The sequence below is a fragment of the Lygodium microphyllum genome, chromosome 21 (genome assembly GCF_053477565.2).
Source record: "Lygodium microphyllum isolate KBCC chromosome 21, Lygodium_microphyllum_v1.1.10, whole genome shotgun sequence".
NCBI lineage: Eukaryota > Viridiplantae > Streptophyta > Polypodiopsida > Schizaeales > Lygodiaceae > Lygodium > Lygodium microphyllum.
The window spans coordinates 20,307,030-20,333,548 of NC_141155.1; the positions used below are offsets into that span (position 1 = coordinate 20,307,030).

The following is a 26,519-nucleotide window of genomic DNA, read 5'->3' on the forward strand; positions in this document are numbered from 1 at the left end:
TCTCTCTCTCTCTCTCTCTCTCTCTCTCTCTCTCTCTCTCTCTCTCTCTCTCTCTCTCTCTCTCTCTCTCTCTCTCTCTCTCAGCTATCCAAAATGCAAGTACACATTTGTGGAGGTCAAAGCAATAGCCTTTGTTCTTCTCTCAACTTGGAAAATCAAATAGGCAACTCCATGACTACATTATTAGGAGATATTGTTACTGTTTTTTTACCCCAATTTCATCAAAACAAGTTATTGCAACATAGCAGTATGAGATTCTCTCTTATCCTCCAAGATCTCAAGACTCATACACTTTCAAGGAAACTCTGTCATGAAAAAAGTCATTTTCTCACAATTTCATCAAAGAAATACCTCTGTTTGTAAGAGAAACAATGTGGGATTCCATAGAAACTATAAAAAACAATTGTTAAGGCAAATATTACATGAAATTGGGTTCAAGTATTGGCTATCATTTAGGGTTTGGTAGACCGAAGTATTCATGTGCATTTTTAAACACTCTATAGTTGGTTGAAGGCCAACATTAAGGTGACAAGGTCATTGTGCACATATGTATCAATTGTGCAGTGAGAAAGGGCTGCAAATACAGCCACTTGTAAGTGATTTGAGCTGATCTTAGTAATCTTAAGAAATACCAAAAGAAGAGCCAAGTTTTGGGGCCAAGAAGTGTCATGCTTGGTGCAGGAGCACTAAAGCTCTAGTTATGTGTTGATTTTTATTACTAAATTTACACTTATGCTAAATTAAGTATTTGCTAAAACTGCATTTTACTGCCCCTTGGATTCTGGAAGGATGCTTTAATGGTTCCACTACTGAGACATCACCATCTTTCTAAAGGAGGTGAATTGTGGTCATCTTGAGGAGCAAACACATGTATTTTGGATTGTTGTCATTAAATTACAGCAAGGTTTTTACAAGCTTAAAACATTGTTCGGCAAGGGGCAAATGACCATACTTGAGATGGCCCGTTTGACGTTGGAGCATCAAGGTCTTTCTTGTTCACTTTTGGGTGAGGTGGTTGCTACTGTGAGGCGCAACATGCAAGCCCAATGGGATAGTTTAGTCTATGTGAACTACGCCCTTATGTCCCAGATTCTTCGATTGTAGGCCTACTATAGTTGATGAAGCTCTTGCATAGGATATTTGTGTTGTACAAGAGGAGATCAATTCTATTGATGAAAACTAGACCTAGGAGTTGGTTCCGCATCTAAAGAAGCGAAAGGTAATTGGTGTAAGTGGGTCTATAAGACCAAGTATCTTGCAGATGGATCCTTGGACAAGCATAAGGCATGGCTTGTTGCCAAGTGATATTTAATAAATGCCTAGAAAATGCCAAATGGCCACCAAAAAATCCGATTGGCAAGGACAATGTTCAGCAAATGTGGATAGCTTGGGAAATGCAAAAACTGCTCATGGAAAACACACTGGGACCCAGCAAACAAAAGAAATCCGCCTAGATGGCCACTCTAGAATGAGTAACCTCCCCCATCAAAACATGGGACAAACCTGTCAAAGCTCCAAAAGTCCTGGTCTGACTCATATTGAGGCTCACAAATAGAAGATGACGAGGCATGACAAACATGACTACTAACATTAGAATGGATCCTACAAAAGTAGTGGCAATACACAACTAGTCTTATCTGAGAACCTTGCATCATGTACACAACTTTTTGGGGTCGTTTTTGTAATGTAAAAAATTCATACACTACTTTGCTAACATTGTTTCACGCCTATATGCATTGCAAAAGCAGGGAGTTCCATTCAAATGGGCAAGTAAGGAAATTACAGCATTTATAAGCTGAAAGAAAAACTTAACTTGGATCCAAAGTTAAGCTTGCCAGATCCCCAAAAAGCTTTCATTGCTCAATGTGAGGCCTCTCACAACAACCTACAAGAAGTGGAGCCCAATAGTGGCCCTATCCTTAGGCTAGTTGTCTATTAGTGAACTTAGGCTCATTGTGCAATGTGAGACCTCTCACAACAACCTACAAGAAGTGGAGCCCAACGGTGGTCCTATCCTTAGGCTAATTGTCTATTAGTGAACTTAGGCTCATTAGTATAGTCATTTAATAGGATCCTTATCTAGCCAAGCTAGAATCCTTATGTTACTTAACTAGTTGAAACCCTAGACACGCCAAGTAGAATCTTTAGCACATTCTTAGATTTATGTCTTGCACTAAAAGCATCCCAATCTAAAGCATTGATATGCAAATTATCAAACAATTCCTTAGGTAGAATCTCAAAGGTGAATGTTTCGATGCTAATACGTCCTACTATGACCTTGACACCATGTTACAATCACTATAACTGCAACTTTTAGTTGTCAATTTTTCAAGTAAGTGGTCTAGGAGGTCCTCCTTCGAAACAACAGCATTTTATCACTCTGCAATCATGATGTAGGTTGTAATGCAGAACAAGCAATTTCTCATGAAATCATATTTTACTTATATGAAGCAAGATTCCACATGATAGTTTTCGTGGATACATTGTGATTCTATGGTGGTTGCTCATTGTATTGCTTTTCATCAACAAACATAACATAGTTGGTGCTCCACATGATACACATTGTCATTGCACAATATGGAAACTTTATGATCAAATGGATAAGCCCGAAGCATTACTAATGTCATCTTCTAGTTGCACTTGAACTATGATAAATTCCAGAGAGTGAATCAGCCCATAACATCCTTCCTCTCATTTAAACATCAACGCACATCCCTTCTATATCTACAATGCACATTGAATTACAAAATCACCATCTGCTTTGAGTGTAAGTAAAGACCACGTATTCCTTACAGCCATCTAAATAGATACAGGCAGGGTTGTCTACGTCTCCCTAAGTCCTTCCCATTAAAGACTGCCCAACCAAAACAACCACACCTCGTGTCCTCCCGATAAGAAACGTTAGTCCTTTCTGGTCAAACCATTTAGCTGATGTGTGTGAGGCATAAAATGCTACTGTACTCCTGTTTCCATTTTTGATACAGGCAGGGTTGTCTACGTCACCCTAAGTCCTTCCCATTAAAGACTGCCCAACCAAAACAACCACACCTCGTGTCCTCCCGATAAGAAACGTTAGTCCTTTCTGGTCAAACCATTTAGCTGATGTGTGTGAGGCATAAAATGCTACTGTACTCCTGTTTCCATTTTTGAAGGCTGATCATCCTGAGCAAATCTACTCTTTACAGAAATGAAGAGCAATGCAATGCGAGAGAGAAAAGATGGAGGGATGTGAGAGAGTAACCTCCAGATAGAAGAGTTCACGGTTGATGGCAAGATCCAGGGTGAGTCTAAGAGCTCGCCTGTACAACAATCTGACGCGCTGCCGTTGCTGCGCGCGATACGCAGCGAGGGCAGTGAAGGAGGCACTCATTCTGTCGACCAGTTATGGCTGTCATGAAACCACGAAGGAGATTCAGAGATGGAGAGGAATCCGCTTTCTGTGCCAAACCAACAGATGCAGGGAAGAGAATTCTGCTTCATCTGCAGATTTACCTCCTCGTCCTCGTCGAGTCCTCTCGCGATTCCTGCCAAGGTTCCTCTCCCTTCTCCGCGCGTCGTTAAGTAGGTTTCCACCAAACAGGATGACTAACAAGAGTTTTGGTCCAGTTTCAGCATGTCTAGAAGGACAACGTGAATGACTTCTACTAGGGTCTACCACCTACGCTCCATTGTGTGGTGTCATGAAAACGGAGTGCACTTCGTGGTTCAGGCTGGTTACACACCAAGAAATTCCCTCGTCATTAGTTCAAATATAGCCATTAATTTTTTGTTTGAGACAGTGCTACCACTTTATAGCCAAACGTGTGAAGCTTGTGCCATAAACACACTCATTGTTAATTTGCTCTCAACATATCAATGAAGCACCCCTGTATCATTTGGCTTTTTCCATAGCTTCAACCATAGTCTAAATCCACCCTTATATGCACATGTGTAAATGTGATTTCATTTGCAACAAATAATTTTATACATTTTAGGATCTTACAAGTATATTTGCCCTTAGGATTGAAAGGTGGAGCAGGAATGAAAGCAAGAGCGATGGAGGTTCAAGCAAGGGGAGCAAAATGATATGTGAAAACTCCAAGAGTCACAATGTGTGACTTGCCTTCTCTTATTCTATTATTGTATAAAGAGTAAAGAATAAAGTGACAATGGCAGACAACCACGACCTACTACAACATACATGTATGCGAGCATTAAGTATAAGTAAATGTAGGTGGCTAGGCACATACTACTTTTAAATCCCAACAACCTCCCATTTAAAGGTGAATGTGTCTAACTTTGAAGAAAACAATAAAAAAGTTACAAAGTGCAATGTATGCATATAATTACAACAAGATGAGGAATAGATGACATCTCATCTTACACCCATCATCTTCTTGAGGAAGACATAAGATTCCCTAAGAGACTTTTAGTGAGCAAATTTGCAAGAGTCTTATCAGTGGAAGCTCTATATGCTTGTCCTCAACCACCTCTCTAATGAAGTGATAATAGACTTGAAGATGCTTGGTCTTCACATGAAAAATTAAATTACATGCCAATTGAATGGTAATCATAGGCTCTGAATGTGATATAGGAGTCATAGTCATACCAATGTCTGGCACTAAACAACCTAACCATAAATTCTCCTCGCAAGCCTCAATGGCTGCAATGTATACTTCATCTCAGTAGTAAACAAGGGCGTGCATTTCTACACCCTGGACATCCAAGAAACAACACCTCCACAACAAAAGTAAAGACACAACCAAAGATGGGTTTCCTACTATCTACATGTTGCCAGGTGGCACCAACACGAGAGGATGAGTGTCTTCAATGGTTCTTCCTTGTGTGCACATTGATAGGATGAGTGCCTTAAATAGTTCTCTGTGTGCGGGGCACATTTCTAAATTAAGAACGAATTAGTTTTCATCTTGGGTGGAAGGTTAATGGGGATGCCTATATTTTTCGAGCTTGAGACTTGTAAGTATGAACGTGGGTGAAGCCGCATATGTGGGTGATACCACAATATTTATATCTCAAGTGCTAACGTCTACGTGATTTGATTATTTAATGGAATTCTAATTAGTATTTGCTATATTATAGCTAATTACATTTATTCAATTAATTATTTTTCAAAAATATTTTTTTTGAATTTTTGGCATAGCTAATGTGCAGAGCAAAATGAATTGGATACACATGGCAAGTATAATTTATTCCATAGACTTCTTCATCTTCATTAAATTATTTAAATAGACACACCACTGTTTATTCTAAGGCGTGTGTACATCCCCTTTGTAAATATTTATCAATACTTGAGATTCTAGGAGATATACTGAAGACATTTTAGAAACATTTTATGGCTATTAGCAGTTGTGAGTTATGCAACTGATTACAACTATCTATTCAGTGAACTCAAACTCTTTTACGAAAGGAGTGATTGTAATGGGTCTGTTTTTTGGCAAAGCAATATTCATTTTAATATTATAAATATGGCATGGAGGAGATGCCTACTCCATGTATGGGGAGAAATTGCACCTAATAGTATGTCACTCAATTTTTCTTTACTCTTCGTTGAGTCTATTTTGAGTTTTATGAGTCGTGCTTTCATTTTTATAAGAAAAAAGGAGTGAAGAAGAGCTTCTTTCACTCGCTAGGCGCAAGTCTTACATCTGATCTTCACAATCATGGTATTGTTGAGATATCGAGCTCCACTCGTGATATGCCAGGATGACCGTTGTGCATTTATGTCACCAACTTGTTGGTTGCAGATGTGGTTGGTACACCACACATGAATAATAGCTAGATGACAGCTATCCTTATCTACTCTAGTTCGTGGTTCAGTTAGTATGCCACCTTAGTTAGTTGAGTTTGGTTTGAGACCCATATATAGGGTTCTTCTATTTCTTTGTATACGAGTTCTTTTGGCTTACACAACTAAAAAGAGGAAAACTGTTTTCAGCCTCCACCTCTATGTGTGTTCCCCCATTGTGCAAGCAAGAAAGCTACAAGTGAGACTCCTTCCTTCTCTCCCACAATCTTGACATGGTATCAGAGCCTTGTTCGTGGTAAGGAGCTCAAGAAAGCAAGCCAAGTTCGCGGTGTTCTGGTAAGAAGACCAGTGTTGCTTTCATTTTTCTGGTGTGGAGAGCAAGTCTCTGCATGTAGCACAGCCGAAAAGTGCAGGAGTGCATTGTCTCAGGTTGAGACGCCCTTTGCGGTAAAGCAAGAGGGCAGTATATGCTACGGGAGAGGCTTTAGCCCTAGGTGACCCTATTTTTTTTATTTGAGGCCATTTCGGGGCCTGTTTTGGAGGCCGAAGTTTTCTGCACGCACTCAAGAAAAGGCCTTGTTTTATGCTGTGCGACCACTGTTCTACAGGTCGGTGAAAAGTTACCACAGAAATTGCATCGTATGCTTGTGTGCAGAGACATTGGGAGTTACAAAATCATCCTTGGTTCTTGTTCATGCAAAATCGTCACTAGAAAGTGACTGTGTGGTCAAATACCACTTTCGCCAGTTTTGCAGATTTGCCCTTGTGAGGGTGAAGCTGTGTTTTTTGTAGTGACAGAATTTTTTGCAGTGTTCTGTAATGGCGTCTGATTCTCTTTCACAGATTGTCACTGAAAAGCTTGACAAGAACAACGTCCAAGCATGGAAGTTTAGAATGACGAATTTCCTTATGGGAAAGGGATATTGGGAATTTGTTGCAGGAAATGAAGAAGAACCAATTCTTCCTGATATTCCCAATCAACAACAAATGCAGGCATTTAAAGCATGGTATGAGGGAGCCAGGAAAGTTATGTATTGGCTATCAATCAGCATTTCAAACTCTATGATTGTGCATATTGAGGATGCAAGTATGCCAAAGGAGGCATGGGATACTTTGTCAAAAATGTATAGCACAAATACGCAAGCCAGGAAAATACAGCTCAAGCAAGAGTTGCACAATGTGCAAAGAGAAAGTATGAGCATCAATGACTACCACATGAAGGTGAAGAAGATTACAGATGCACTTGCTTCCATTGGGTCGCCAGTGGAAGATGATGATTTAGTCTCAGTGACCTTGAATGGTCTAGGAAAGGATTATGCACAGTTCCGAACATCCATTTCCATCCATGAAAGATTTCCTGATTTTGAGGAGTTGATTGCTCTTCTAATTTCTGAGGAGCAGAGAAATGGTGGTGCATCTTCTTCAAGAGGAACTTCAAAAGAAGTTGTCTTCTACTCAAATGCTGGAAGAGGTAGAGGCAGAGGTAGAGAAGGCCGATTTGGAGGCCGTGGTAGAAATCAGAATATGCAGCAAACTCAAGAAAACCAGTCCTATGGAGGAGGACATGGTAACTCTAGAGGCAGGGGGAGCCAAAGAGGTCGTGGTGGATGGCAAAGAGGCCAAAATGCAAACAGTAATGTTGAATGCTACTACTGTGGTAAAATGGATCATATGGCTAAAGACTGCTATAAAAAGTAGAATGACATCATGAATGGAAAACTGCAACAAGGAAATTATGCATCTTCTAGTAGACAGGGTGATGACAGAAATGAGCATTTGTTTATGGTGCAACACATGAACAATTCTGTGATAAGTGTAGAAGAAAGCAACGAAGTGTGGTATGTTGACTCAGGTGCATCAAACCACATGACAGGTCATATAGAATGGATGGAAGATGCAAGGAAAATGAAAAAACCAGGATTTGTGGAGACTGGTGATGATACTGCACATCCTATTGTGCAGATTGGAAAAATTCCTTTGTCTATGCAGGATGGGAAAAAGAAATACATGTTCAATGTATTTCATGTCCCGAATATCACCAAGAATCTGGTTTCTATTGGTCAAATGGTTGAGCAGGGCTTGCAGGTCAGATTTAATCCTCATGGATGCTTTGTTGAGGATATGAAAAACAAAGGTCGCTTGATAGCAAAAGGAAAGAAGAATGGCAGAATGTTTACGTTGGATGCAGACATGCCTGAATTGAGTGTAGCAATGTTTGCACATGAAATTGGTGCTATTGTAGATATTGATATCTGGCATAAACGCATTGGTCATGTTAATGCATAGCGACTTCAATCAATGCATGCCCAAAATATTGTTGCAAGATTGCCTAAATTCAAGGTTGCAGAAATGCATAATGTATGTGAAGCCTGCCAATTTGGAAAACAGGCAAGGAAACCATTTCCTAGACATGTTCAAGAGAGTAAGAAGCCATTGGAATTAATCCACTCTGATGTGTGGACTACTAAAGCTGCATCTCTTGGAGGCTGTCATTATTTTGTCACTTTTATTGATGACTATAGCAGAAAAGTTTGGGTGTATTTTATGAAAAAGAAAAGTGAAGTTTTTGGGCATTTCAAAACTCTTAAAGCTATGGTTGAAAAAGAAACAGGCCTGCAAATAAAATGCCTAAGGTCAGATGGAGGGGGAAAGTACATCTCAAATGAGTTTGCAAGGTTCCTGCAGGAGCATGGCATAAAGCAGCAATATTCATGCAGTCATACCCCACAACAAAATGGAATTGCAGAAAGGAAAAACAGGCATATTGGAGAGGTATCTCGTGCCATGCTCAACGAAAAAGACTTGCGAGATTTTTACTCGGCTGAAGCAGTTGCTACAGCAGTCTACATAATGAACAGGACTCCCACTGCAGCAATACATGGGATGACTCCAGAGGAGAGGTATACTGGTAGGAAACCAGATATTTCTCATTTGAAAATTTTTGGTTGCATTGCCTATGTTCATGTGCCAGATGAGTTGAGATCCAAGTTGGATCCAAAAGCTGAGAAGTGAATCTTTATTGGTTACTCTTTGCAGCAGAAAGGGTATAGATGCTATAACCCTTCTACTCGTAAGTTTACAGTGAGCAAAGATGTTGTTTTTTATGAGATGAGTAGCTAGTATAAACCAGTAAATGTGATTGATGATGTAGATGCACAAAATGGTAATGCTGCACATAATTCACAGTAGCAGTCACAAAATATTAGTGGACCTGGAGAGTCCTCTAGCAATGGTTCACATTCTTCGCCATGGACAGGCAGATTGAGATCAGGAGAATCTTCTCAAAGCAATGTAGATAGTGGTATGCAGATATCACGAAAAGGAAAAGAGAAGGTAAATCAGCCCATGTTTGATGTGAATGCAGGTCACTCTTATGTGGATGGTGAATCCAGTGGCTCAGAACAGAGCATTGATGATGAGTTGGGTATTCCTTCTATAGTTACACCTGGAGTAAGGAAGACCAGGGATGCTTTGAGAGCACCTGGGAGTAAACCTACTTTGCGCAGGTCTACCAGAGCTAGGTATCCTATGGATAGGCTGAAATATGATGGATTTACAGCCATTCACTATGCCTATATGGTCGAAGTGATACATGAACTAGAACCCACTTCTTTTGAGCAAGCTATGGGAAAAGAAAAATGGGAGAAAGCCATGGATGAAGAAATGGATGCCTTGGAAGCAAATGCTACATGGGAATTGGTACCTTTGCCTAAAGGTAAGAATGCAATTGGCTGTAAGTGGGTTTATAAGGTGAAGCACAATGCAGATGGTTCTATGAACAGATACAAGGCAAGATTAGTAGTCAAGGGGTATGCACAAACATATGGCATTGATTATGAAGAAACATTCAGTCCGGTTGCAAGGATGGAAACCGTAAGAGCAGCCATTGCTATGGCTGCATCAAAGGGATGGTCTTTACATCAGATGGATGTAAAGAATACCTTCTTGCATGGTGATTTGCAAGAAGAGGTCTATATGGAGCAGCCACTAGGTTATGTGCATGCTGTTCATCTTGAGTTTGTTTGTAGGTTGAAGAAAGCCTTGTATGGCTTAAAGCAAGCACCTAGAGCATGGCCTAACAAGATAGGACAGTATCTTGTCACTATTGGCTTTCAGATTTCCAAGGCAGATTTGTCACTTTATGTGAGAAAAACAGAGAAAGGTATTATGCTACTTGTCATTTATGTTGATGATTTGATTATGACAGGTGACAGTGATGAAGATATCATTCATGTGAAAATGCTATTGAAACAGAAGTTTGAGATGAAGGATTTGGGAGAGCTGCATTATTTCTTGGGCATTGAGGTGATTAGATCACCAAGTGGGATACAGCTCTTGCAGAGGCAGTATGGATTGGACATGCTGTCCAAATATGGGATGATAGGCTATAAGCCTATTTCAGTTCCTTTGGAGCAGAATGTGAAGTTGAGCGCAGATACAGGTGAGCTTCTGGAAGACCCTACTATGTACAAACGCATAGTAGGAAGTTTGATTTATATAACTATTACCAGGCCAGATTTGAGCTATGATGTTGGATTGGTAAGTTAGTTTATGCAGGCTCCAAGAAAACCACATTTGGATGTGGCTAGCCGCATACTCAAATATGTGAAGTCCACATTGCAGTATGGACTATTTTATGAGACAAGCGTTCAAATACAATTGCATGGATATACTGATGCTGATTGGGCTGGTAGTATTTATGATAGACGATCTACCAGTGGATATGTGTTCTCTTTTGGGAGTGCTGCAGTCACTTGGAGCAGCAAGAAACAGCCTACAGTTGTCTTGTCGAGCACAGAGGCTGAGTACAGGGTGCAGTAATGGCTGCATGTGAGGTAGCTTGGTTGCATAAGCTACTTTATGATATGCATCAACCTACAAATGGGCCAGTTGTCATTTATTGTGACAACATGAGTAGTATACACTTGGCAAATAACCCAGTCTATCATGCTAGAACAAAGCACATTGAGGTGCATTATCACTATGTGTGGAAGAGGGTTTTACTAGGTCTTATTGATCTAGTTTATGTCAACATAAAGGATCAGGTAGTTGACATATTTACGAAGGCATTGGGCGCAGAGAAGCTGCGCAAGTTTAGAGACCTGCTTAGTGTGCAGGAATTGGGATTGAGCTCAAGGGGGAGTGTTGAGATATCAAGCTTCATTCGTGATATGCCAAGGTGACCGTTGTGCATTTATGTCACCGACTTGTTAGTTGCAGATGCAGTTGGTACACGGCGCATGAATAATAGCTAGATGACAACTATCCTTATCTACTCTAGTTCATGGCTCAGTTAGTATGCCACCTTAGTTAGTTGAGTTTGGTTTGAGACCCATATATAGGGTTCTTCTATTTCTTTGTATACGAGTTCTTTTGGCTTGCACAACTAAGAAGAGGAAAACTGTTTTCAGCCTCCACCTCTGTGTGTATTCCCCCATTGTGCAAGCAAGAAAGCTACAAGTGAGACTCCTTCCTTCTCTCCCACAATCTTGACAGGTATTACAGTTGAGCTTACATCTAGAACTTCCAATCACCTATCATCTTGCACGAAGGTGAGCTCTCTAGAGTAATCTGACTCTACAGTCTAAACTAACTTCACGACTAGATTCTCAGGGCTTCAAAACCCTAAACCCGTCTATCTCTGCTCAGAAATTTTACAGTTCGGCCCAACATTGAAAAATCCAATCCCCCTATCATGGCAACATCATTCTGTGAGTTGCAGGCCAAAAGAAGGTTTGTAGGAGCTTAATTAAGCTTTGAAATTAATCCTTGCTTAAGCTCTAAGAAGCTTAAAAGCTTTTTTTTTCAATTCATGGGGGACAAGGGCTGTTTTTTGGTCGTCACGATAAGATCGACACCATATTCTTGTCCTTTAAAGTCAAGTTTAAAAAAAAAAAACTTAAAGCCTTACTTAATCCTTGCCTACTTAATCAACATTAGCCTCTCCTAGACAAAGTCACGTGCTAACTTCTCTAATCATCCCAAATCACTATTGACTTTCAGTTTTTAAGAGGGGATTTCTACGCGGTCACTTTGGGATTGTGAAACTTCATCAACATACCATAAAAAATTCTAGTCTTTCTTGGCTATTCCATCTCATCATTTTGCTAAGAAATTGCTCTTTATTTTGGTGCTTACACGCCAATATTTTATAACCACGAATGAAGCGTATTTTAATTACAATGAGTTTTTATTATTCAAATATCTTTATCAAGCCATCTGCAATCATCATGTCTCATGAAGGACCTTCCAACACTGCAAATTTTGATTCTACATCATCGCTTCCTGAACCAACCATGGAGCAACACATGGATTTATTGGCCATGCATATAGAAGAAGAGTGCCAACGTCGAGCCCAAGAGCTACGATCTCTCAAGTGTTATTTATCCCAAATTTCCTCTAGCGATGACATTGTGATCCATACCATCAATGCCACCCTTGAAGCACAATCCATCCGCAAAAAGACGAAGGTAAGCAAATAGACCTTTAAATTTAATGCTTACAATGGTATTAAAGATGATAGTAAGGTTCGATCTGGGCTAAGTCAATTTGACTCATATTTTGACAATGAAAGTTATACTAAAAATAATAAAATCAAGTGTGCTTCACATTATTTTATCCACAAAGCTTCTTTATGGTGGGATGTTAGATGCAAGAACACTAATCGGCCTCTTATGTGGGAAGCATTCTATGAGAAGGTTCTCACTAATTTTCTTTCTACCCAATTCAAGCTTTGTGTTCAACAACAATGGGATGTCTTTATACAATGAGAGCCAGACCATTCCTCACTACACCAAAAGATTCTGGAATACTTTGATGCAACTACAAATGGTCGAGCTTGCCAAATCAAACTTTCAAAAGGAAGTATATGTTCGGCCTACTTCCGTTTTTCCAAGTTGAAGTCAACATGTTTAAACCCAACACATTGGACGAGGCTATCTCTTTGACACATGATGCTAAAAAGAAACAAACTAAAGATCGACAACAACTTCGAGCTTCCGCAAAAAATAATATGGATAACAACAACTCTTGTTTTAATTCTTTTCATGCTTCTAACTTTCAATTTGGAAAGAATCATCCTAATCATCAACCTTAAATGCAAATTTTTTATAATGTTGTAAGCTAACCTCCTTCAAATTCTAATTCCAAGATTTCTTATCCACCTTCTAATATCTGCCTGAGTCATTTGAACCTAAAAATGTTAATTCAAGAATCCCAAATACCAATTTCAAGAATGTAATTTGCTATAAGTGTAATTGCTCTATCTATATTACGAGTCATTGTCCTATGGGCAACACTCGTGATTGGAAAAAACCTATTGCACATTTAAATTATCTTGGAGTTGACAAAGCAACTCAAGACCTTGAAGCGATGCCTAATTTTGATGAAGCCACACTTATGGGAGAAAACTCTAATGACATTGATGAAATTGCTGGTAAAATTTCTATCCATGCTTTATTGAAAATGAGATGTACAATCCATAATAATGAAATGACTATTTTGTATGATGACGAAAGTACACAAGACTTTGTTTTAGAAAAAGTAGTCAAAAATTACAACTTAAAATTGTTTTGTCTACTTATAAAATTAAGGCTACATTTTTAGAATAGCGATATAATGGAACTAAAGAAGTACATAGATTAAAATTTTGCATTGGACATTATAAAGAAAAATGAAAATTTTTAGTAGCACCATTACAATGTAGCGATGTAATTTTAAGTATGGCTTGGTACTATCAATTTAATCATAATATTGATTATGATGCGTATTCAATGCATATTGAGCATAAAGGTAAAATCCTTTCTCTTAAAAGACTAGCAAACACTGAGTTCTATAAATTAATTATTCATACTTAGGTGAAGTGTACCATTTGAAAACAATCTAAAGCTTGTCTTGTATTAATTAATGAAGTCAAAGCTACTAAGTCTAACTCAATCATAAGAAATTAAAAAATTATTAATAAAATTATTAATTTTATTTTTACTTACCTCTTCAACTTCCTCCTCACGACCCAAGGATCGTCAAATTAACCTTCTACCTAGTAGTTAACCTCCCTGTAAAGCTCCTTATCATACTCAAGTAGAACAAAAAGAAATCCAAAAACAAGTTGAATAACTATTAAATAGAATGTTAATCTGACCTAGCTGTTTATCTTTTGGAACTCCTGTTCTTTTATTCAAGAAAAATAATCAAACCTATCGTATGTGCATAAACTATAGAGCTCTAAATAAAATTATTGTTAAAAACATGAATCCAATTCTTTGTGTAGATAATCTATTAGACAAATTGCAAGGTGCTATCGTGTTTAGCAAGATTGACCTTAAGTTTGATTATCATCAAGTACACATGGCTAAACCTCATATTTATAAAACTACTTTTAGGACCCAATTTGGCCATTACGAATTTCTAGTAATGCCCTTTGGTCTTACTAATGCACCTACCACTTTCTCTAGAATGATGAATCGAATATTTCTAAATTTTTAGCATTGTGTTATTGTCTTTTTTCGATGATATCCTTGTTTTTAGTAAAATTGAAAGAGAACATAAACATCATTTTATCGTTAGTTTTTAGTTTGCTAAAATAAAATCATCTTTTCGCTAACCTAAAAAAGAGTATTTTCTTTCAAACAGAAATTGAATATTTAGGTTATATCGTGTTTGCTAAAGGAATCCAAGTTGATCCACACAAATTTGAGATTATTAATATATGGCCTAGACCCAAAAATGTGTATGAAGTCCACTCATTTTTTGGACTAGCTAAATTTTATCGCAAATTTGTTAGAAACTTTTCATTACTTGCTTTGCCATTAACTTTGTTATTAAAGAAAGATTTCGTATTTTGTTGGGGCGACAACTAGTAGTGATCATTTGATTTACTAAAGCATGCATTAACTCATGCGTTTGTTTTATAACTCCCTGATCTCAGTAGACTATTCTTTCTAGTTGTTATTGACGCTAGTGGTTTTGGCATTGGTGCTGTATTGATGTAAGATGATCATCCAATTGTATACTTTAGTTGTAAATTGAAACCTTCTGAATTTAAGTATAGTACATATGACAAGAAACTTTTAGTTTTAGTACATACATTATGAATATGGAAACATTAATTTAATGGGCTCAGAATAACAAATCAACAAAGTATCAAACACCTTCTTTCTCAATCACAAATTTCTTATAGGCATATTGAATGGGCATCTTTCATTCAGTCTTTCCATCCTTTAATCTAGTATTAGCCCGGTAAAGAAAATGTTGTAACCGATGCATTAAGTTGTAGACCATCTGTAAATAATATTTATGTTCTTTCTATATCTTCATTAGATGCTATGAAAAATACTTATATGCATGACTTTAATTTTCATGATGCTTGGTTAAATTTGTCTCAAAACCAATGGATTCTTATGAATATTTTTTATGTCTCTAATGGATTTCTCTTTTATGAAAAATGTTTGTATGCTACTCAACCCTTTTGCCATTTTGTTCTCCAAGAAGTTCATGATCCGCCTTGTATGGGTCATCGTGGCATCATTTCTACTCTTCATAATTTGCAATAAGCTTTTTATTGGCCTCACATGAATCACTATGTTTTTGTCTTTGAATCTGAATGTCTTGTTTGCTAATGAATTAAAAGACATCATGGTAAGTAGTATGGTTTGTTAATACCTTTATCTATTCCTAATTCACCTTGGGAACAAATTCACTGGATTTTATTACTGGTTTACCAATGATTTCTTCGCAAAATAATATGCTTTGGACGATTATCGATAGATTTAGTAAGCAAGTATATTTTATTCCATGTAAAAAATTTATAACTGCTTCACAAGCTCCTAATGTTTTTCTTAAACATATCTTTGTACATTATGGTTTGCCACACATTATTCTATCTGATCATGATTCCTATTTTTGCAATAATTTATGGATAACTCTATATTATCTCTAACCTTGGTTCTAAAATTGATTTTAGTTCAGCCTTTCACCCTGAGACTTATGGCACAACTAAAGCTACTAATAGCACTATTCTTGATTTATTTCGTGATTATACTACCTCTTTACGCAGCACATTAGATCAACATTTACATCTTTTATAATTTATCTATAATAATATACCTCACTCTGCCACTAACAAAGCACCTATTGAAATTATCTATGCTTGTAAAATGCCAACACCAATATTTCATTTAAGTCACAAAGTGTCTTCTTCTGATGATTGCATCCATACTCATTCCATTATTTTTAAACAAGTTAAATAATTGATTGCTAAGGCCCAGCAATCCTCTGTTATGCAAGCTAATAATGATGACAAGCTATGTGTTTTACAGAAGGTGATTATGTATGGTTGCGCATTGAGAAATGTAGCTTGCATAGTGTTGAGAAGAATCCTAATGTTAAACTTGCACCTAGATTTTATGGCCCATTCAAAATTCTTCATTGTATCAATGCTAGTGCTTTTAAATTAGAATTACCTTCCCATTAGAAAATTCCTAATACCTTTTATATTAGTCTTTTATGTCCCTTTAAAGGGTCATTACTTATCCATCTCGTGTATGATTCTCCATCATTGCTTGAAGATAATCATGAGCTTTTAATTCCTAAATCTATTCTTTATACTAATTATATGACCACCCACACTGGTAATACTTATCCTAGCTATCTTCTAAAATTTCAAAATCATCCTATTGAGGAAGCTCAATGGATGATTACATGTGCTTTGCGTGGTTCTCCACATTTATTGATTCCACATCAAGCCAATAGCAATTGAGGATAATTGCTATCCCATCTTGGGGATATGTTGCTAGGTGGCACCTACATGAGAGGATGAGCACTTTCAATGGTTCTTCATTGTGTACACATTGATAAGACGAGTGCCTTGAATGGTTCTCTATTAGCATGGGGCACGTTCCTAAGAACGAATTAGTTTTCATCTTGGGCGGAGAGTTAATGGGGATGCCTATCCTTTTCGGGCGTGAGACTTGTAGGTGTGAATGCGGGTGAAGTGGTACGCAGATAATACCACAATATTTATACCTCAGTGCTAACATCTATGTGGTGGTTTGATTATTTAATGGAATTCTAATGATTATTTGCTTTAATATGGTTGGATGCATTTATTCAGTTAATTATTTTTCTAATATGATTTTTTGAATTTTTGGTAGAGCTAATGTGTAGAGCAAGATTAATTAGATACACACGACAAGCACAATTTATTCCATAGACTTCTTCATTAAATTATTTAAATAGATGCACTATTGTTTATTCTAAGGCATGTGTACGTCCCCTTTGTAAAAATATTTATTAATACTTGAGATTCTAGGAGATATATTGAAGATATTTTAGAAATATTTTATGGCTCCCAGCAATTGTGAGTTGTGTAATTGATTGCAACCATCTATTTAGTGAACTTGAAATCTTTTGCGAAATTAGTGATTGTAAAGGGCCTATTTTTGGGCAAAGTAAGATTCATTTTAATATTATAAATATGGCATGGAGGAGATGCTCACTCCATGTATAGGGAAAAATTTCACCCAATAATGTGTTGCTCAATTTTACTTTACTCTTCTTTAATTCTATTTTGAGTTTGATGAGTCGTGCTTTCATTTTTATAAGAAAAAGAGAGTGAGGAAGAGCTGCTTTTGCTTGCTACGCACAAGTCTCTCATCCGATTTGCGCAACACTACATGTCCTACATAATCAGAGTCTGTATAGCCCATGACTCATGACTACAATATCCTAACTACCATAATAAATGCACATATCTACAATTCCCTTAATAAGGTATCTCATGATACCCTTCACAGCATCCCAATGTCATCTACTAGGTGTTATCATATAAGGAGCCGTAACTCCTACTATAAATGCTATGTTAAGTCTAATGGGTATCATGGCATACATAAAGCTACCCACCATTGTGGATGCATATGGGATCTTAGCCATCTTAGCAATCTCATCATCTGACTGAGGACAATCTAAGTGAGGTGACCTTCACATGAGAAGGTAATGGACAAACAATAGGTCACTATCAGCAGCAACTACAACATGATATCTAATTGGGACTAGCTATACTGTCAAGAATCGCGTGGTGGAGGGGGTTGCTCAAGATGCTGCGCCAAACACACACAGAATGCACAAGGAGAAGCTCACTCAAGAGACAAGAAGAGAGATGGAGGCCAAAACGTTTTCTTGCTGATTTCTTCTTCTTCTTCCACACTCTTTACAATGTACACAAAGTATAGATAAGATACAACATAAAAGGAAAGTGGCCTACTAAGTCAAATAATGCATAACCGACTACACTAGTCGAATGGCGCTATAACTATGCCAGCTGTAAATAGGTGTAACAACCTGAATATAATAAGTAATGAGTTAGTGGCCATGTGAGAGTCATAATGACCACCGACGTGCTAAGTGTAGACGTGTGGACCCATCTAACCAGGCGGTCCATCATCCATGTCCACATGTGTTGAGCTTGCCATCTCAACACTCCCCCTCAAGCTCAACTGCATCTTTGCAACTCCAAGTAAGCTTCGAAACTTTTGAAGCTTCTCTGTACCCAATGCCTTCGTGAAGATATCAGCTATCTGATCCTGTGTGCTGACATACACCAAGTCAATCTCACCTGCTAGTACCTTCTCTCTCACAAAGTGGTAGTGTACCTCAATATGTTTTGTCCTGGCATGGAACACAGGGTTCCTAGCCAACTGTATACTGCTCATGTTGTCACAATAAATGACAACTGGACCTTCCACCTGTACATCCAAATCAGCCAGTAACTTTTGCAGCCATACTACCTCACATGCTGCAACAGCAGCACCTCTATACTCAGCCTCTGTACTCGACAAAGCAACTGTAGATTGCTTTTTGCTGCTCCATGCAACTGCTGCACTACCAAGAGAGAACATGTATCCGCTGGTAGATCTTCTATCAGACATACTACCAGCCCAATCTGCATCTGTGTATCCAAACACCTATACATCTGTACCTGCCTCATAGAAAAGCCCATAATGTAATGTGGACTTCACATATCTCAATATGCGTCTCACTGCATCCAAATGTGGCTTTCTAGGTACTTGCATAAATTGACTCACAAGACCAACAGCATAGCTCAAGTCTAGCCTTGTAATGGTCATGTAGATCAAACTCCCCACTATCCTCCTGAACATAGTAGGGTCTTCTATCTCATCCCCAACATCAGCACTCAGCTTTACATTCTACTCCAACGGGACTGAAAGTGGTTTGCATGCAGTCATACCATACTTGGACAACATATCCAAGCCATACTGTCTTTGGGACAGCCATATACCATCATCACATCTGATCACCTCAATGCCAAGGAAGTACCTTAGCTCACCTAGATCCTTCATCTCAAACTTCATCTTCAAACAGCCCTTGACTTCAGCAATCCCAGTATCACTATCACCTGTAATAATCAAGTCATCCACATAGATGACTATGATGACCAAACCTGCATCTCCTTTTCTCACATAAAGTGAGTGATCAGCATCAGAAACATAAAAACCAATATTGACAAGATACTCTCTAATCTTGTCAGACCATGCTCTAGGTGCTTGCTTGAGCCCATAGAGTGCCTTCTTCAATCTGCACACATACGTGGGATGCTCTAAATCTTCATAACCTGCTGGCTGATCCATATACACTTCTTCTTGCAAATCACCATGCAAGAAGGCATTCTTTACATCCATTTGCTGCAACCTCCAACCTTTGGTTGCTGCCAAAGCAATCACACATCTGACAGTTTCCATCCTAGCAACTGGACTGAAGGTTTCATCATAATCTATGCCATATGTCTGGGCATAGCCTTTTGCAACCAGCCTGGCTTTGTACCTGCTAATAGAACCATCTGCATTGTGCTTAATCTTATAAACCCACTTACATCCAATAGCTTTCTTTCCCTTCGGCAATGATACTAGATCCCAAGTCTTATTAGCCTCTAATGCAACCATCTCCTCATCCATTGCTACATCCCAATGAGCATGACCAACAGCCTCCTCAAAACATGTAGGCTCAACATCCTCAACTAGTTTCACCATATAAGCATAATGGTGAGCTGCATAACCTTCAAAACCAAATCTTTTAACAGGGTATCTCACCCTGCTAGACCTGCGTACCACTGGATCACTCAATGGAGTCTTTGCATTAACGCGTGCTCTCTGCACACCTGGAGTCCTCACTGAAGGAATGCCAAGCTCATCATCCAAGCTCTCTGAGCCACTGGAGTCTCCATCAAGAACTGCATCAATGCCTTCTGACACTTTACTCTTTCCTTTGTCTTTACCTGTAGTGCTACTAGATGCACCTGAAGATGTAGAGCTACTCCTTAGTCTCCTAGACCAAGGACTACTAGATGATGTCTCTGGTCCGCTAAGAGTTCGTGATTCTTGCTTTTCAGTCTGCACATGAGTGTCATGATCATCATCATCATCCAATGCATCACCACTAGATGCATACCAACTGCTCATTTCATCAAAGATGACATCCCTGCTCACTCTGAACTTACATGTGACAGGGTTGTAACAGCGATACCCTTTCTGCTCTAAAGAGTATCCAATAAAGACACACTTTTCAGCCTTTGGATCCAGTTTCTTCCGCAACTCATCTGGCACATGAACATACGCAATGCAGCCAAATACTTTCAAGTGTGAAACATCAGGCTTCTTACCTGTAAAACATTCTTCGGGGGTCATACCATGAACTGCAGCTGTGGGAGTTCTGTTCATAATATAAACAGCAGTATGAATAGCCTCAGACAAAAAATGCTTAGGCATATTCTTTTCAGCCATCAAGGCGCGTGCAACTTCTGCAATATGCCTGTTTTTCCTTTCTGCAACCCCATTTTGTTGTGGGGTATACCTGCATGTGAACTGTCTCTTTATCCCATGAGACCTCAGAAAATCACTGAACTCATTTGAGAGGTACTCTCCCCCTCCATCTGACCTCAGGCACTTTACTTTCAAGCCTGTTTCTCTTTCAACTGCAGCCTTGAAAGTTCTAAAGTGCTCAAAAGCTTCACTCTTTTCCTTCATAAAATATACCCACAGCTTTCTAGAGCAATCATCAATGAATGTGACAAAGTATGAACTGCCTCCAAGAGATACATTTTGTGTAGGCCCCCAAATGTCTGTATGCACAACATCAATGATATTTCCGCTTACATCTCTGTCATGTGAAAAGGGTTGTCTTGCCTGCTTACCAAACTGACATGCTTCACATACCTTCTGAAATTCTGCAACTTTAAATGTAGGCAAACCTGTAACCAACCCTTTGGACTGCATTAATTTCAGCCTTTGTACATTTGCATGTCCAATGCGTTTGTGCCAAATTTCAATGTCTGCAACAACACCTTTTCCTTTGGCATACATAGCCGCATTCATAGCAGGAATTCCAGCATCTAGAGTGAACATACGTCCAACTCTACTTCCCTTTGCTACCAACCTGCACTTGTCATTGAAGTCTTCTACAAAGCAGCCCTTTGCATTAAATCTAACTTGCAGCCCTTGCTCTACCATTTGACCGACTGACACCAAATTCTTTGTAATAGATGGCACATGTAATACATCTGAAAGACTCTTTGTCTTACCATCATGCAAGGACAAGGGAACTTTTCCAATGTGTGAAATTGGGTGGCATGAGTCATCACCCGTCTGCACATAACCTGCATTCTGCAAATCCTGCATCTCTCCAAACCATTCTGCATGGCTGGTCATATGATTGGATGCACCTGAATCAACATACCAAACATCTTCATGTGTTCCCTTTCCTGTAACATCATTCAGCATATGCTGCATAACGAACAAACGTTCATTTTTGTCTTCATTCTGTCGTGAAGACGATGCATAGTTTCCTTGCTGCAACTTACCATTGCGGATATCATCTCTCTTAGCATAACATTGGGCTGCAATATGACCTGTTTTGCCACAGTAGTGGCATACAATACCAGAGTTGTTAGAACCTCTGTTCTGCCATCCACCTCTTCCTCTAAAGCTCCCCCTGCCTCTAAAGTTACCACGACCTCCTGAAACCTGCATATCGCCAAATTGCTGATTCAATCTGTTTTGCTGGTTATCACTACCACGTCCTGTACCACGGCCTCTTGAAAAGAACCTGCCACGTCCCCTTCCAGAACTGGAGTAGAAAGCTTGGACCTGTTCACCACTTCTTTCAGATGTCTCACTCTGCATGTTGATCTCTTCAGTGATCATAAGAGAGACCAATTCATCGAAATCTGGAAATGGCTTTCTGACATATACGGAAGTTACAAAAGACTTCCAAGCCTTTTCATTGTTAAGTCCACCCAAGGTAGACGACACCAAATCATCATCATCGGGCATTGCATTAATCGCTGCCAATGCATCTGCAATGCTTCTTACCTTCAGTGCATACTCATTGATAGACATCTTCCCTTTCTTTAATGTATTCAACTCTTGCTTGAGTTGAATCTTTCGTGCCTTTGTATTTACAGAAAACATACTTTCAAGTATGGTCCAAGCTGCATATGCATTCTCTGCATTTCTAATGTGTCCCAGCATGTTATTGTCAATTACTGCAGACAACCAATACATGACCTTCTTGTCTTTTGCATTCCATTCCTTTCGTGCCTTTGTCTCTTCTGCAGTTGGAGGATCACTCACCTCCGGCTCCTTTTCTTCACCTGAAACGAACTCGTAGAGGCCTTTTCCAATAAGAAAGTTCGTGACACAGAACTTCCATGAAGGGTAGTTGTTCTTGTCGAGCTTCTCAATGATGGGGCTTCCACTATTCTCTGCCATTATCACAATAATAATACCAAACAGCAAGCAAATCTTCTGCAATCCTCGACCTGTAGTACACAGCAATTCACCAGACAGCCTTTTTCACTGTCTGCTCAACAATACATGCAATCCGCAACCAGTTTGCAGATAAACCTTGTGTTTACTCACTGGTAAACACCTTTGAACTTACAGATCTGAAATCTGTAACCTGCGCACCCACGTTCGGTCAATACAGTTGAAGTCACAGCGTACCCTGAAACTGCTGTCCGCAACCTTGCGGCTCTAAAACGGGCCCTGAAACGGCCTCAGATGCCCAAAATAACTGCGGGATAGCCCTAAAGGGATTATTTGCAGAATACACAGCGCTCTTCACGCACACCAAATCTCACTGCAATCTGAGATTTTTGCTCTTCCTTGCTTCCGGTGCCTCCACAGGCACTATCCAAGAGAAGGAGTGGAAGAATGGGAGAGATTCTTACCCGTAGCTTGCTTGCTCGAACCTTGCTTCTTCTCCTTTGCTTCAACCTTCGAAATCAGCCTCTCTCAATGGCGCGGCTCTGATACCATGTCAAGAATCGCGTGGTGGAGGGGGTTGCTCAAGATGCTGCGCCAAACACACACAGAATGCACAAGGAGAAGCTCACTCAAGAGACAAGAAGAGAGATGGAGGCCAAAACGTTTTCTTGCTGATTTCTTCTTCTTCTTCCACACTCTTTACAATGTACACAAAGTATAGATAAGATACAACATAAAAGGAAAGTGGCCTACTAAGTCAAACAATGCATAACCGACTACACTAGTCGAATGGCGCTATAACCATGCCAGCTGTAAATAGGTGTAACAACCTGAATATAATAAGTAATGAGTCAGTGGCCATGTGAGAGTCATAATGACCACCGACGTGCTAAGTGTAGACGTGTGGACCCATCTAACCAGGCGGTCCATCATCCATGTCCACATGTGTTGAGCTTGCCATCTCAACATATACTATAGCAAGAGGCTCCTCCTAAAAGATCATCGTGCATATCTCAACTACATGCTCTAGTCTCATGTGTATATTTTTCTCATGGAATATGACATCATGGCTATGGATAAACTTTCAAGCCTATGGATTCCAAATGCAATAGCCCATCTCACTTGCATTACCATAGCTAAGAAAGATGCATTTGATGGGCTTTTAATCCAGCTTATTACATTTGTCTTTCAGAGTATGGCAAAAAGCCTCACATCCCAAGATATGCAAGTGTGCATACGAGGAAGGTTTACCAAACCACATCTCCTCTACAACTCTCCCACCAAGAGCATTGCATGGGGATCTATTAATTAAATAAATTATAGTTATAACTATCTCAATCCAAAAGTATTGTATGGCAAACCCACCTGACTAAGCATATTGCAGACTCTTTTCTGAATAGTCATATTTATGCACTCTGCAACACCATTCTAGGGTGGGGTGTATGGGGTGGTCAATTGACGCTTAATACTCATCTCATCACAAAACTTCTCAAATACCTTAGGTTATTAACCATAGTAAGAAAGTCTTGAAATGTAGCTTACACATCTAATTTCTACTTCATAGGATAAACACTAACCTTATGCAAATAATCATCAATAAATATGATAAAATACTTAGCACCATATAATGATTGATAGGGCGTGGGATCACAAACATCTAAATGCACAAGAGCCAACAACTCATCCATGTGCATATAGCCAAAATTTTTATGAGAGTTATGAGTCTTCTTGCCATATAAACAATGATCACATGGATCAAAACATGAGTGGTCAAGAGGTGGAAAATTCTACAAATGAGCAAGTGCTTTCATTTCTTTAAGGGACATATGCCTAAGATAGTGATGCCAAAGAGATACATAAGGAAGATAAGTTATGGCCAAAATATGATCAACAAATCTAGATACAAGCAAAGGGTATAGGTTGCCAACCTTGGTACCTCTAACAAAAACAAGACTACCATGAGTAATTTTCCATGTAGAATCACCAAAAGAGATATGGTACTTGTCATCATCCAATTGTCTAGCAAAGATAAGACTTTTAGTCAAATTTGGGATATGATATATCTCATAAAGTAAAAATGGAACATCAATACCAAATTGCAATCTCATATCACCTATACAATGCAGTATCATCTCCTAGTCTAACCAAATCTATAATAGAACAATAGTATAAAATCAAGGACAAGGTGGAAAAACATGAAATGAAGCCTTCAAATCAAGAAGCCAACACTGAGAATAAGAAGACAAAGCATCGATTAACTAAGTAGCATCAAGTGATGAAGCAGTAAGTATATAATCATCTAAGCTATACTCCAAGGCATTTATCTCTTCTATCTTAACACTAGACATATGAATAATGCTACAATCATCAAAAGATTTAGCATTATTATACAATTTCCCTTTGCCCTTTTCAACCAAGTACATCCCTTGCCCTGAGGACGAGCGGGATTGGATGCACGTATTGGCAACCATTGACCTACAGTTCTCAGATGGGGAAGAGCTATATAGACAAGTTGCTAAATCCCCAAGCATGCCAGCAAGGGAGCCCATCGTGCCACTCTGCATGATGGCAGTAAGCTCATGTAACCTAGGAAAACTAGTCTCATTCCATAACCCCACCAACAAGCTCGAGCTTTAGGAAATCATAGAGTACCTAATCGATAAACTGAAGGGCAACATGACTGCCAATCTAAAACCCCTAAGTGATCTTTTGGCTAAGCCTGAGTGGAAATGGACCAAAATTCACTATCTGAACCTATTATACAATTGGTCTTTAGTCACTGACAAAAAGGAGATTGGAGAGGAAAGCTTGGGGGATGACAACAGTCAGAGGGGCAAGACTTTGATGATGAGGAGTACAAGGACTGGCTCTCTATTGGAGACGAGAGTGAAGAAGAGTTAGACATGATAGAATATGACACTGAAGGGAGAACGATCGAACAAATCAAGGCAGACTCTAGGCCTAGAAGGGAAAGGGTAGGCTGAAACGAAAGAGGAGTCATGCGGATGGACTACGATAGATCCTGGTTGGAGTTCATAGGAGCCATGGATTATGAGAAGGCGGAGTGGTGCAACCATTGGTAGTTTCAGTGCTTAAGACGGATACACCTACTGAATTATGACCTCCTGGCGAAACTCCTTCCTCAAGTGAGGGGTGTGAGTGTAACTCGGAGTTAGAAGTCAATACGAAGAGTGATCCCAAAATACCCCAACCCTCTAAGGTCAGACACACCAAAGGGGACTTGCCAATCCACCTAAGGCGCAGATGGCTAAGGAAGGAGGCCAGGAAGTGAACTAAGGACTCAGAAGCAGAGAGGCAAAAGAAGCCGCAGGATCTCCCCAAACGCTTTACAAAGTTTAAGAAGGGTGATAGAATGGTGATTTTGCTAGGAGCAAAGAGACAAGGGCAAACTAGTGAGCCAATTGAGGGACCCGCCAAGGTCAAGGAAGTAAACTTGGCAGGGGAAGTCGAGAAGCCTCGACCTGTGCTCATTGCTGACGACTTTACCAAGGATGAGGAGGCTAAACTTGTTGCTCTCCTACGAGAGTATGTCGACGTGTTTGCCTGGTCCTTGGAGGAACTTAAAGGAGTCAATCCTAGGGTTGTGACCCATAATATCCCAATGGTTCCAGATGCGGTGCCAACAAAGCAACGACCTTACCCTATGAATCCCAAACATGCCTATGCAGTGAAGGAGGAAATCGATAAGCTCCTGAAGGCGGGATTTATATATGAGATTGAGCACACGGATTGGGTATCACCTATAGTGATCATTATGAAAAAGAATGGTAAAATTTGAGTGTGTGTGAATTACAAGAAAGTTAATGCCGCTACGAAGAGGACAACTACCCCTTACCGTATACTGAGCACATGCTGGAGAGGGTAGCAGGCAAAGAAGCCTACAGCTTCCTGGATGGCTTCTCTGGCTATAATCAAGTGCAAGTGCACCCTGACGACAGTCACAAGATTTCCTTCACCACGGAATGGGGTGTATTTGC

General features: G+C 39.3%; 1 protein-coding gene across 3 annotated transcripts in view; it reads right to left on the reverse strand.

Moving 5' to 3' along the window:
• CIB22 (LYR family of Fe/S cluster biogenesis protein) overlaps window positions 1-3,651 on the reverse strand; it is a 28,713-nt gene extending 25,062 nt beyond the window's left edge. For all 3 annotated transcript variants that reach the window (XM_087662168.1, XM_087662167.1, XM_087662166.1), the window contains exons 1-2: window positions 3,493-3,651; window positions 3,242-3,388 (exon numbers count right to left, since the gene is read on the reverse strand). In XM_087662168.1, coding sequence (XP_087518294.1) covers window positions 3,242-3,370 — 129 coding nt within the window. In that variant the 5' untranslated portion in view covers window positions 3,371-3,388; window positions 3,493-3,651. The remainder of the gene's footprint in view (window positions 1-3,241; window positions 3,389-3,492) is intronic.
• Between the last annotated feature and the right edge of the window lie 22,868 nt (window positions 3,652-26,519).